Here is a 14,106-nt window from a genome sequence, read left to right as displayed (position 1 = left end):
AGGATATTTCTAGCCAGAAGGGAAAGGGAACAGACATTAAGAGTCCTGCAGATCCAATGGCAATTATTCTATTTTTTCTTATCATTACTTATACTTTAATATAATTGTTAGTAGCAGGAGGAATAATCATATTCCTCAAAATGAAATTCTTCATTGAAAAATTCGTCCAAGCTGGTTTATAATTATATTTTTTAAAATGAATGATTTCTGACCTTAAATACCAACAAGGCAATTTGACTGTGCACATAAAGCAGGCTTTTCTTAGCAATTTTGGGTCCCTAAAATTGTTTGACCATTAAGAAGCAAAATACAGATTGCTGAAACTGAGTCTGTCCTCAAAAAAATCACAAAACACCGCAGTGTCATACAAGAATGGTTACGTATGGTGTTTAGCTATATTTTTATGATAGAATCAGGAAGGATTTCCTCTCACCTAGTTCCCGCAATCTGGATGTTCTTATTTTTGTTTAGGTACTCTCCTGCCATCATAAACAGGCACTAATTATGCCAAAATAACTCATGGCATTGAGGGACCACCATGGGAGCCTTTTTCCCTGTACTCATCAAAATGAAGCTGAGAGAATTAGTCTATACTAAAAGCCATATTTTTATTAGACAACTTACAGTTTGGATGTTAAAGAATAGAATGTTATAGAATCATAGATTCAGAATCACAAAATCATAGAATTAGAAAATGTCTTAGTTTGGAAAGGACTTTAAAGCCTATCCAGTTCCAATCCCACCCACCAGCTCAGGCTTCCAGGGATGAGGCATTCCCAGCTTCTCTGGGCAGCCTATGCTGCCTCACCACCCTCACATTAAAAATGTCCTTCTAACACCTAACCTAAATTTCCTGTCTTTTACTTTAAAGCCATTTGCCATTTGACTATCACTATTTACCATATAAAAAGTTAGTCCTATTCCTGTTGAGAAATTCAAAGAACTTTTATAGAAACAGCAGGCCTTTTCTAATTGTTTGCTAGACACAGCACTTTTTTAGTGAAAGAGCAAAATTTCAGGTCTCCCATCAGCCACTAAGGAGTTTAAGCACTTGTCATTTTGTATAATAGGGTTCAGCTAAAAAAAAATAATTAAAAATATACTATATTCCACTTATTTTCTTGTCTTAGTCAACTGGCACTGGCAACAACAACAAGTACTTCATGTTGGTTGGTGGGGTTTGGTGAAGACATCTTCTGCTCCATGATACCAAGCATGCACTAACAGTACTGCCTTGTGAAGTGTGATAGTAATCCAAAAGAGCTGCCTTTTCATCCTGACTCTAGTATGCAGCATACAGCTGCTACAGATTCAGAGAGAAATTCAAAAACGAGGAGGTAGTCTACAAAGGTCATTATTTATGTGGTAATATGAAATGACAAGCATGTGTAGGGAGGCAGTGTTTTTTCTACATATGGTCCTCTAAATACTTCTAAAGCCATTCTTGCACTTCAGGAAAAACTAAGAACCGCATTCAGTGACAAGAAGATACAGGCTTCAAAAAGCGTGTTGAGAAACAGGAGAGGTATCTAAGTTCATATAGTATTCTTCCCATTAATTAGAGTTACATGGACATGTCAAAGATAGCAGGGAAAAATAATAATAATTTAAAAAAAAACAAAAACCAAAAAGAACCAAAACACTTTTTATTTAAAAATACAGTTAAGAATGGCATTGTAATAAATAATTTCAATCTATGTGACAAAACCAACCAAAGAGCTATGAACCTGCAAAATGTAACACAACAGTAGATTAAGAAATGCCATCCGGGAGTATGTTCCATCAGCATTTCTTAAGTAACCACAAGAACATATATTTCATGTCCCAGCAGTGAGATGGTTCTTCTTCTTCTGTTTCTGGGATGAACAAAAGGGCAATCCAAACCACACTGTGTACTTCTTGAAGGTCCAAAGAGCTGTATTATCCCCAAATATTAAATAAGAAGAATAACAATCAGTTATCAATCAAGTAGTGCCAGCTGTATCACAGGGAAATTAAAACCTCAAAACAACCTTCTTTTCAGAGAAAGAGATGAATAAGCTGAGCATTATCTAATAATTTCCACGAATTTTCTCATAGTTATCAAGAGGGTTACAGTATCCATTTAAAACATAGCTGATGGTAGCCTGTGTTTTAAGGTCTACAATAACGACAGAAAACATCCTGTATGTATAGCATCTTCTCTTGTTGCACTCTTATCTTCTATGTTTATTGAAAAAAATTTTCACAAGCTAGAAAACAAAATCTCTGCAGTGAACTGAGAGCTTCTACAGGCAAAACGTCCAGAAAATGGACTGTTCAAGCATGAGCTGTGAAGTTGTTTATGGTCCTAGACCTAAAGTGCTTTATCTTCAATACATTTTCAATAGGATGTGTCCTTGAAAGTGCAAAACTTCAGAAAGCAAAAACACGGACATTTAAATAAACCTCTATGTTGTATGTAGTTGTATAAACAGAGTCTGGAATTCAGGGGCCTATTATGCTATGATAATTGCAGCTTTTCCCAATTTACAGTAATATGGAATAATATTGCAACAACAGAATAAAAACAAACAAACAAAAAAAGAGTATCTCCCTCAGAACAGACAGAGCAGAGAACATCAGGGCTGCCAAATCTTCACCTCCAATGGAAAATCTTCCCCTGCTTTCTCTAAGTCTTCTCAATTTGCATGTCTGCAAAAGAAAAATTATATGAAAAAAAATATCATACTACAAAATATGAAATAACCAAGCATTTCTTTGCTTTGTGGCTCTTTCTCAGAGTTTGGAGATGCCAAAAAATTTCCTTTCATTTTCAAAACAAAAGATTTAAAATTAAATCAATAAGAAGGTCAAACAGAAACAAAACATGATCATGGTAAGAAATGGTAGTTTAAACACAATGGAGGGTAGAGTGTTTGAACAAATGCAGTGAAACAAATACAACCTAACAAACACAGAGAAACTGCAATGACTTAGGTCATCTCTTCTTTTAAAATCCAATACAGTTCCCCATCTGTCATTATCTCTGGTAGAGTATCCCTAAGCCCTGACTGTTTTGTTCGGAGACCTATACCTGCTTGCCTTTCTTTAATTTTATGGAAGTAAAGTATTGCAGGGAGGGATCTGGGAGGTAATTTAAGTTCTTTTAAAAGTCATAGAGAAAGTGAAAGAAAAGCTTCAATAACTTCACCCTTTTTTTCCCATGCCACATTGTGTTTTGGGAGCTTCAGAGACTCAGACATTTATTTTCCCACTTTGCTGAGACAGAATCTCATAACTTGTTACACTTTGAGTGTCAATGACGGGCTCAGGTCTCTACCCCCACGCTGTCATCATCGTCATTCCTCCAGTTGTCTGTCAAGACTGCTAATGGTCATTAAATATGAGGATAACAGATGATTTACTCCACATTAAATTTGCCACTGTTTTTACCATTATCATTTATGCTTACATTTCAACTCCTGATCTTCAAAAGAAGGATCTCTGCAGTCATGCACGTCCTTATCTTTCAACAGCTCTTGAAACAAACCACACACACAGATAACAGTCAGCACTGATAAGAACCATTCACACAATGACAAAATTTAGTTAAATTTGTCTTCCAAGAAGTATATGACTTAAACTGGGAAAGAGACTAATACTGAATACTGCATCTGTTTTGGACATGTATTTTTAAAATAGGTTTTCTTCAGGAAAAATCCTGACTGTATGGACTAACTTGCACAGAGCAGTGTATTTGAAGTGGTCTCTAAATAAAGCCAAACATATAAATAACAATAAAAATTTAGAAAATCATCAGTAGAAAAGACTAAAGTATTGTAGTCTCTCTTCCCTATGTAGGTATTAGCCCTATTCCTTTTGCTGTCTGACTGTCATGGTGGTACTGGCCATTCAGCAAGCTTTATTAAATAGCACCAGTGTTGGAACAGGAGGGAAAAAAGGCTACTAGGGAAAAAAGTAGGGAATAAAGTGACATTGACACCACTGTAGAATAAATGCTCAGTTAAATATTTTTTTAATTATTATTTCCATAAGACAAAATTGAGCTAGATTTATGCCACAGGTACATACTTGTTATATTAATTGATGGTTTAGCCATACGTGTCCTACAGTCCTTATTTGCTTTAGCTGAAAGAAAATAAGAGAGAAAAGTCAAAATGAAAACAAAATACTCATTTTAGATCTACTGAGGTTTTAAGCACACTGGTGGTGAAGGGAGCCCTTAGCACAGTATTGTCACTGGTTCTCAAAATTCTCCACCTCTTCAAGTCTTCAGTGCCCACAGTCTGTCAGTTTTCCTTCCTATTTCCTTTCTATTTGGTTTACAAGCCAAAACTGTATTGACACTATCCATTAACATAACTGAAAGGTAATGGCTCAAATGTTTTCTCCTTATACATTTTTGCCTAACATGTGAGCATGTTGGGCAGTAGAGAACAAGAAGGGAGTCACCTTCTTAGCCAGGGGGAAACAAGCTTATTTCCAGAAAGGCTCTGCTCTTACATAGTTGCCTGTCTGGGAATTTAGCTCAGCTTGGGTTTTAAAAGAAAAAAAGTTCTCAGTACTACTTTGGCTTCTGAATCAGTTCTTAGCTTATGACACTTAAATACATATAACATAATCATGTTAATCATATATGTTGCGTATGCTATCACATACACAAACACGTGATTAATAGCACTTATGCAATGTAATGGAAATTCCTGACCTTTGCTGAAATCCCCAAAGAGGAATCTTCTGAGAATTCAAGGATATTGCTGTCCCTTCTTCCACTTTCATGTTCTACTCCTGTTCCTATCATGTTCCTAGGAGAAGTTTATTCTTAGGAATTTAGGCTTCTATACAGCCTTTATATAGCCTGCCAGCATTACCACAAGCCTGTTAAGCTTCACAAACACTTATCCCAAGGCATGTTTCGATAGCACCTGTGCAGGAGATGAATTTGTGACAAAAAAACCCTGAATATCCACATTGAGTTCTATCTTGCACTTATTTTATGGAGTTTGAAAAAGAAAGTTCAGCATAGATGTTGTTGATACATCTTTTTGTACAGTTTCCAGCCATAAATGAGAGCTGTTTCTGACTTTCACTAGGGAAAAGAAAGCTGGCAGACAGGAAAACCACAGTTCTATTACACAGACTGAGAAAGCAAATCTCATTTGGTGTACAAGCTTTTAAGATAACTCTTCAAACTATGAGTTACTCCCAGCTTAATTTCATGGCACATACCTATTTATATCTACTATAAGACATGAGCATTTCAAAAGAAGTGCTTAGCTCACTTCTTGTTCAGTTTTTTGGAGCGCTTCTTGTAACATTTCACAAAGTCACATGGGTATGACATTATAAAGCTGAAAGTACTGCATCAGTGCCGCCATACTCCATCTATTCATACAGCTTTAGAGTCTATTTATTTATTTATTATAATTTTAGGATATAATTTGTTATAATTAGAGGAAGAGCTCTGGCTAAGCAGAGAATGTCCAGCAAATCACACTTTCTGGAAGAAAAAGAGAGTCTATGTCCTCTGGAAGCAGAGACAGGCTACTTGGGGAGGTTACAAGGAAGTTGCTAAGGTATGCAGGGAGGAAGTTAGGAAGGCAAAAGTCCAACTTAAATTTAGATTGGTCACTACAGTTAAAGGATATAAAAACTTATTTTATAAATATACCAATGGTAAGAGGAGAACCAAGGAAAGGGATCTGGGGGTGTTGGTTGATGCTCGGATGAACATGAGTTGATAGTGTGCCCAGGTGGCCAAGAAGGCCAACAGTATCCTGGCCTGTATAAGAAATAGTGTGGCCAGCAAGAGCACTGAGGTAATCACCCGCCTGTTCTCAGCTCTGGTGAGATGATCTTGCAGGTCTTTTCCAACCTTGTGATTATATGGTATTTTCAAATGAGCCTTTATGAATATTTTGAGGTTGGTGTGACTTTACAGTATGTGCTAATATGAAAAGTAAAAAAGTACCACTGATGATAAAATACTTAAACAAACCCTTCTTCTCCCAAGGAAGCAGAGGGATGGTGGTCAGGGCAGGAAAGTATTTATTTCAGGTTATGCAAACATTTGAAACTTAAAAAAAAAAAAAAGAGAGAGAGAGAGAGAGAAATGGTGTATGAGAGTGTTGTTGCTTAGATACTTTACAATCACATTTTCAGGTCTTTCCTCTGGCTTGTTAGCAAATAAAAGCAAATTACCATTAATACTTTAGCTGTTTCCAGCTGTGTGATGCTGATACTATCCAATCCAAGACAGTCAAGTCAACAGAAAATGAGCAAAACATAACAAGGAAATGAAAGAAGTGGGAGCAAGCCACAGTGGGAATATCTTGTGAAAAAAACATCTTTCAGACTGAAAATTGGACCGATCACTTCACATGTATCACTTCTACAGTATTTTAACAAGAATGAGGATGTATCTGGAGTTCATAACAGATCAGTTTTAAAAAAGTGTGCACGCTGTTTACAGAACACATTTTAAAAAAGGCTAAAAAAACCTGAAATGCCCTTTGTACTCTGAGCATTTAAAATAACTTTTATTTCTGGTAGGTTCAGCAGCTGTGCTTTGATGCTTCAGTATAATATCACATTAATCATATTGCTCTACCTATGTGAAAAATTAATAGACTTATGATTAAATCACCTGAGTGCGGCTGGCAACCCATTCCACTCTGCTATCCTAACAGGTCATATCTGATTGAGTCAAGCGAAGAAAAAGAAAGAAACAGTGTGGTAAAAAAACAAGTGGTTTCATGATTAAGGATCTAAGGAGGGTTTTTATGATCTCATCTCACCTTTGTGAACATGAATCAACAGGAAACATTGATTACAATTTAGATACACAAAAATAAACATGTTGAATGTACCTTTCCTTATGCAGACAGTAATTGACACTGATCCAACGAGGACACTCACAATGAGAATTGGCCAAACAAATGCTCTCAGTCTGCTCTCAGTCCACAGCACGTCATCAGTTGAATCTTCAGGAAATAGGAGTAGGCAAAAGGCATTGCAGAATTACACAAGATTCTCCCTTTTCCTTTCATTTTAATTATTACATTTTGTTACGATAATTGATGTGGTAACAGCATCTTAGAGTTTATCTAAGGCCGACAGTGCACTTCACTGCATTCATTATTTGATAAATATTAGATAAACATTATCTAACAAATTCCTATCTGCCTTTGCTTCCTGCATTCCATTGGACTGTGCCTTTCCTTCCATCACAAATCCTGCTTATCACCAAGGTACATAGTGTTATACCCAGCTTAGTGTCCTTCCGTCAAGACTACAGGAAACAGCTTCTTGACTAAGTAAAGAAGGCATTGCTTTATTCTGGTAAAGCTCTGAATGCAAAGGATATGTTGCTTCCCCAGGCCTGGATGCCTTTCTTATCAGCACTGAACTTGCCTTCCCTCCACCCTTTGAAAGGATGGCTTACCTTCCCCACTCTCAGCTGCCTGCTTCCACCCTGTCAGTCACAAAAAACACAGGCACTTTTAGCAAGATGTTGAATTTATATATGCCCACAGCAAAAGCTGTACTGGCAGAAAAAGACCGGGTTGTTCAAATGTTTAAAAAGACCAGGTTATTGACAATTCTCATAGTAAAGACAGAACTTTTCTTAAAGAGTGTTTAATTTATATGAGAGAGTCTCATTTGTGATGTCCAGTGTTGATACAGTGGAAGCAAAAACTGTTAGTAAAACAGCACAGGTATTCCTTTTCAGCCTTTCCAAAATAGTATAGGAATGTGAAACAAATAATGGCTGATTCAGCTCAGAACAAATGACGCAGTGTCTTGAAATATATAGCCACAAATGAAATTTAGAGAAGTTACCTAGAATGTACAAATTCGCAGATGTATTCTCTTGAGTTTCTTTATTCCAGAAGATGCAACGAAAATTTTCACGAGTTCTGTTTTTGATCGTGAGAGTGCTCGTCACACGATACAACTGATCACTTCCAGTTTCATAACTTGTATTTGCCTTATTGGTCAAATCCTGACATTCTCCATTTTGCCACATCACCTCAGCTTTTGGGAATCCTTTTGACTGACAAGTTAACTTCCACTCTTTGTCTCCTGTACTTATCACTTCTTGGGTTATACTTCTGTAAGGAGCTAAAGAGACAAAAGAAGATCTTTACCAGGAGGAAGCCAGCATCTATGAGCAAGATACCTTTTCCTCATCTCCAGACTCCTGGCCACAATTCTGTGCATGTTTGGTTTTTGTAAATAACGCTTCTGGTAGGGTAGGAAATATTACTATTGTGTGTCTTTGCGTAACTGGGGGCACAGGGTACATCACACTGTTGACACAATGTTGACACAGCTATCTAAATGGCATTTACCAGCTTGTTCCTTGTATGTTAGAGAAATTAAGGTGAGCATATGGATTCCACCTGGACAGAGCACAAGGTTATACAGTGGCGCAATGGTCACGAGTCTGCTGCTGCCTCTGGGGAGCTTTCTTGAAATGCTAATGCAGACATGGCCTCCTGACAGGACTGCCCCAAAATCTTCCCACAGTATCTTAGAACAGCGAACCTCCTGCAGTAGAACTCTCACCCTGAACTTTCAGGTTGATGGTCTTGTAGTCAGCTCCCCCATACTCAATAAGGCAATGGTAAAGCCCCGCATCTCGGAGTTTCACGTTGCTGATCTGAAGGAGAGACTGCCCAAGATCCAGATTCTCTTTCAACAGCTTTATCCGTCCCTGAAAATCACTGTGCTGACTTCCAGAGTCTTCCTTCCCTTTCAGAAGTACATAAACATCCTTTCTAACATCATCTTTTTTTTCCCAGATAACGCTTAAATCCCTGAACTTTAGTTTCCCATTCACTGGAAATATACATTCCATTGTCACGTTGCTGCCAAGTTCTGCAGTGTAGAGTGATTTGGGAGCTTCAACTGTGAATAAAGCTGAAAAAGAAGATTCGAAAAATGTTATTTTGGAATAGCCTTATTTTGGAAGTCTAGCTTAATCAGTATCTATGATACACTTTTAAGTGACATTTTGAGGACCAGAAGTATCTGCCATGTTCTTGTTGAGATTTTTGGATTCCTTTTCCCAATAACAAACAGGTGCCTGCAGACACACCTGCTTTGTGCAGGGATTCAGTGTGGACCTGTTCTAAAAACAATAGCATGTGCACTCCCACCCCCTCAGCTGTTGCTTTCAGAACACTGCTACAGTAATAAGCAACGGTTAATACCTCTTGTGAGAATGTTCTGTTTTTAGAAGTGCCAGTTCTTTTCTTGTGGGATGTTCAAGAGCACATAACAAGTCCGTAACAACGCCAATTAAATCTCGCTTAAAGCAGAAAATACCTCACCTCCATCATGTCTATGTTTGAGACTCTGACAGGGATTTCAATCTAGTCATACATCAAAGCACTCTTATTAAGTACACAGAGCTTGTGTAATGTGGAAGCCTACAATGACATTTTTATTTAAAACATTCAGCTTAATAAGTAAATAATTAATAAATTAGTACCTGCAGGAAAGCTGAGAAATTAACATTTCCTTGCTTATACAAAGAAAGGAAACAAATGGTTCAGCTACTTCTTACAACTCAGCTTCTTACCATTCAGGGAACGCCAGCAGAATAGAAATATGTGCAAAAACAAAAGCTTTTCCATCATGTAGGCAGAACCTAAAATGATAATGGATGAACATAAATATCTGCTTATTTTTTAACTTGCACTATAAAATACAATTCGTAGCCACTGCACACAAAGAAGAGGACACAAGGCACTGAATTTCACACTAGCAAAGGCATGACAAAGTTGTGTATGTGACTGCATCAGGGGAGGCAGAAACCTCCATGGGGAGGTCCAGGGAGAGCACCTGATTTTACTTCCTTTAAACACATTTGTTAACTATGTCAAAACATGAACCTTATCACTATATGTCATATAGTAAATGAATGCTCACAAGTACCCATCTGTTCCTATAAACTATATCAGAAATCATTTCTCCTGATGGGAAAAGAAGGAAGCAGTTCCCTGAACACACTCTCTGCACACATAGTGGTTGCAGTGAGCTCAGTTCTTCCGTGAAAACTGCCCTTATTTTACTATACTGACCTTTGTAGCACCCGGGACTTCACAGCACTTATTGCAGAGCTAATGAAGTTACACATATAATCACTTTAAAGAGCACTTAAACAGCAATGCCCTTGTATAACCGCCTACAAACAAAACCTTGAATTTCTGCTGCTTTAGCTCTGAACATGCAAATGAGTCAGTTTTCCCTCAGAATTTTTCCCCTCTTTACTAACATGACTTTTATACTCCTACACAGTACTTCAAAATTACAAAACACTGATTAATGTTAATTCACACACTTACCTTCTCACACCCACTGCTCTTGCTTAAGTGTGAAACTTAAGTCAGAGCAGTAGTGAGATCAAACAGTAGTATATCTTCAAAGCACACTTAACAAAAGCTTAAGCTGACTTCAATGGAAGTCTTTTGTGAGTACAGAGAACTCCACAATTTGACCTTAATAAAACTGGCATTTGGGACACACAAGGAACAGCAGAAACAAGGAAAGATTGCATTCAACTGTTCTCTGGTGGTAATAGAAATTTGCATAAGAAATTAGGAACTATGGTAACCATCAGGCTTCCCAACTCATGAAATTCTCTCAGGATTGCAAAATTTACCCAACAAACAGTTTGGTATTTCTCTTGTTTTCAACACTAAGGTGATAAATTAGCAATATTGCCCTGAGCCACTAAGACATGTATGCCTTTATGGTACTGTGACTTAAGAGGATGAGGCTCCTCCCAGTAATTTGATTTCAGCTCCCTTTTTTCCCCCAAATTGCTGCTACCTGATCCCAGTACAGTGTTTGTGGGATGGCAAGGCAGGTGGAGCTGAGGAAGGGAGCCCATCAAGCATGCTGCTGGGCAGGTATGAGCAATTAGAGAATGGGGTTCTGCTAACAGTGACATGAAAATATAGACAAGACTCAAGGTAAAAGGTAACACTTCATGAATGAATACATCACAGTCTTATTAACATGTCTGGATACCCAATTCACTCTTTAAACACAAAATATATTCTTAAAAGCAAAAGTAGTCTGATTGCCCAAGGATGCCTAGGTGATGTACATGCATTAGATTCCCTTCATGCTTGCTGCCCAAGAAAACAAAGCTTCTTAAATGAGATAGAAAATTCTCACAGCTGTTTCTCAGCAACATGCACTCCAAGCACGGCCTGCACCGAATAAACCACAGAGAGCCCTGTGCAGATGGGCAAATTTCAGTGTTCCTTATGCCAAAGCCATAGAATCATAGAATGGCTTGGATTGGAAGGGACCCCAAAGATCATTAAATTCCAACTCCCCGCCACAGGCAGAGTTGCCACCCACTGGGTCAGGCTGCCCAGGTCCTCACCTAGCCAGGCATGAGCACCTCCATTGATGGGACATCCACAGCTCTCTGGGCAGCCTGTGCCAGTGCTTCACTGCCTTCTGAGTAAACAATTTCTTTCTAACATCTAACTTAAATTTCCCCTCTTTTACTTTAAATCCTTAAAATACATGACTGTTACTTACAAAGTTCCTCAAGACGGAGAAAGTCTACTGTGCCGCTGTACTCAATTGTTCACTTTCAGTGAGGAAAAGAAGTAGGTCCAAGTCAAATCCAAAAGCACTCAAAAATGCTCACTGCAGTTACCAACTGGTCTGCTTCACCCTGAGCAGAAGCATGCCCAAGCTGGCTCAGCTGAAGCAGCTTGAGATGTAGATGCCAAACCAAATCCAGAGCCTTCTCACTGCTTTTCTTACAGAACCTGCCACAATGCTCCTTCTCTCCTCCGACTGATTTCTGACTTCTGTGGATAACGCTGCTCTAAAGAGGCAAAAATGTAATTGTAGCAAGAAACAGTCTTCAGCGCAGCTGGCTGCACAGTTCTTTCACAATCACATGGAGATGACAAGAACAGAACTACTTGCCCAAGCCTTCTTATAGCAGAACTTAAATGTTCAAGTAACTCCACTTCTTTAGGAAACTTCCCCATTATTGGAAAGTTCCCCAGCAGGGAAAATTCTCTGTTGCTAACAGTGGTTAACTGTGACCAGAGACAAAAATGGGAAAATCAGTGCTTGAAATGCCACAGGCATTTTAAGAATTGTGTCACGTAATGAGAGCTATATGGAGGCAACAGTTCTTGATCCCTCTACACTAATTCAGGAAAACTTTTTCATGATTCTGGAATTCATTAAGGGATACAGAAAACAAGCAAGAGAAGAAAAGGAATGTTACTTACGTTCACCTGCTGACTGCAGTGGGACAGCACTTCAGTGTAGGCTCCTCTAATTCTGTTTCTTTTGTGTATCTCAAAAAGTGGAGAAGATTCTCATAAGAGATTAAATACTGTTGTACCATTTAAAAGTTTCCAGGAAATATTTTCTCCTTTAACCTGGCAGCCCACTCACAGTACCTTTCATGGAAGCAAAAGCACATAGCGGACAAAATTGGTCAGATTTTTTACTTGAAGCGTGGGAGGCACATGATTGGCATATGAAATAGCAAAATGTAACATTTAAGTTCTGGTAACCTGAAAGTACTATGGGAGGCTGAGGTGGTGAATTTCCATAGTAGGAGAGACTGACGACAGTTTACTTCCACTAGTTTATTCTGTGCTTAAAAGCATGTATAAATGACATTTTATTTCCTCAGAAGTGAAGATGCAGCAAAAAGAAACCAAAAGAGATTTGTAAAACAATGACTTTGAGACCACAGAAGCCATCAGTGTAGCCAGCTGTCAAAGCCATGAATTTAGTTTCCTCTTTTTCATTACCTGCCTTGAGCTCCCGGAGCTGGATTTTCCATGCAATCATACAACAGCGAACAAAAGACCACCAAAGTTATTTTTCACAGTGGTAGGCATATAGGTTTGTATGTACATAGATACCTGCACTTTTATATATATGTATCATTTACAGGTTTTAAAGAATAAACTATGTGGATATAGATAGAGATGTGAAATCATAGAATCACAGAAATGCTTGAGTTGGAAGGGATGCTTAAGGTCGTCTTGTCCAACTCTCTGCAATGAGCAGACACCCACAGCTCCATCAAGTGCTCAGAGCCCCATCCAGCCAGACTTTGGCTGTCTCCAGGGTCAGGGCATCCACCATATCTCTTGGCAACCCACTCCAGTGACTCACCACCCTTTTCGCAAAAAATCTTTTTCCTTACATCCAATCTAAATCTCTCCTCTTTTGGTCTGAAACCATTTCCCTTTGTCCAGCAACAACCTCTTATCCTATATAGACAATATAGATGATATAGATTTAGATATACATGTACCTGTAGACATGGACATAGGTATAGATGCAGATATAGACAGTGATTCCATATCTATCAGCTGTAGTAGCCTTTTTATTTGGTTTGCTGTTTCGGGGGGACAGATGTTTCTATTATTCTGATCAGGATTTCCAGACGGACATCCCAGCTCTACCAGGTATCCCCGGGTAAGACGCAGGACCGGAGCCGCCCGCGGGCAGAGACCCCCCGGAAATCACAGCGGCTGCTCCCCCCGTCCCCGCCGGTCAGTCCCCTACCTGCCGGCTCCCAGCGGCGGCTGCCGGAGAACTGCAGTAATCGGCCGCGGAGATGTGACCGAAAAGCGCCGGCGACGGGGACGGGCGAGCAGGTGAGGCGTCCCGACATGCGCCTGGCGGCTTTGCATTCCCGAAAGCCGGGGGATTTCAGTAAATGAAATCGAAACAGAAACTGAAATTGTGCGGGGCGGCGTAATCAAGCAGGGGAAAGCGGCCCGTGGAGCCATTCCCATCCCCACTGCCCAAATTCCCGAGCCCGGGTGGACGGGGGCTGGCGTCAGAATGCTGAAAGTTAGACCGCTTCCGACGCTCCGCCCGGACGGATCGTACAGAACGCAAAATTCCGATCACGAGATCGGATGTTATAACCTGGTACTCACCTTCTGTGCCGGTACAATAACCCTAATTACCCAGAAGAAAGCAACATGAAAACAAGAACTTTACTCAGACATCAGTGTATCAGAGAACCAAAATATTTCCTGACGTGTTATAAGAACACTTTAGCACTGACACACATACAGCAAAGGATGTAAGGAAAATTCA

The 14,106-nt window shown here is 39.2% G+C and overlaps 1 protein-coding gene across 5 annotated transcripts; it reads right to left on the bottom strand.

The window, feature by feature from the left end:
* Positions 1-1,627: 1,627 nt before the first annotated feature.
* CD274 (CD274 molecule) lies at positions 1,628-13,875 on the bottom strand. Of its 5 annotated transcripts, XM_015848984.2 has the most exons (10): positions 13,564-13,872; positions 12,264-12,437; positions 11,551-11,845; positions 9,572-9,640; positions 8,554-8,907; positions 7,825-8,106; positions 6,852-6,965; positions 4,054-4,110; positions 3,434-3,499; positions 1,628-2,673 (listed from the first exon to the last, which is right to left on the bottom strand). In XM_015848984.2, exons 4-10 carry the CDS (start codon positions 9,627-9,629, stop codon positions 2,651-2,653), a joined length of 954 nt encoding a protein of 317 aa, XP_015704470.1. In that variant the 5' UTR covers positions 9,630-9,640; positions 11,551-11,845; positions 12,264-12,437; positions 13,564-13,872; the 3' UTR covers positions 1,628-2,650. The 5 variants fall into 5 exon arrangements, with proteins under 5 accessions (XP_015704470.1, XP_015704472.1, XP_032297226.1 ...); XM_015848986.2 differs by lacking the exon at positions 3,434-3,499 and having other exon boundaries at positions 13,564-13,875; XM_032441335.1 differs by lacking the exon at positions 11,551-11,845 and having other exon boundaries at positions 13,564-13,873.
* Between the last annotated feature and the right edge of the window lie 231 nt (positions 13,876-14,106).

This window comes from Coturnix japonica, chromosome Z (genome assembly GCF_001577835.2).
Source record: "Coturnix japonica isolate 7356 chromosome Z, Coturnix japonica 2.1, whole genome shotgun sequence".
Lineage (NCBI taxonomy): Eukaryota > Metazoa > Chordata > Aves > Galliformes > Phasianidae > Coturnix > Coturnix japonica.
The sequence above is the reverse complement of the archived record's forward strand: the minus strand, read 5'-3'. Positions and strand labels throughout refer to the sequence as shown.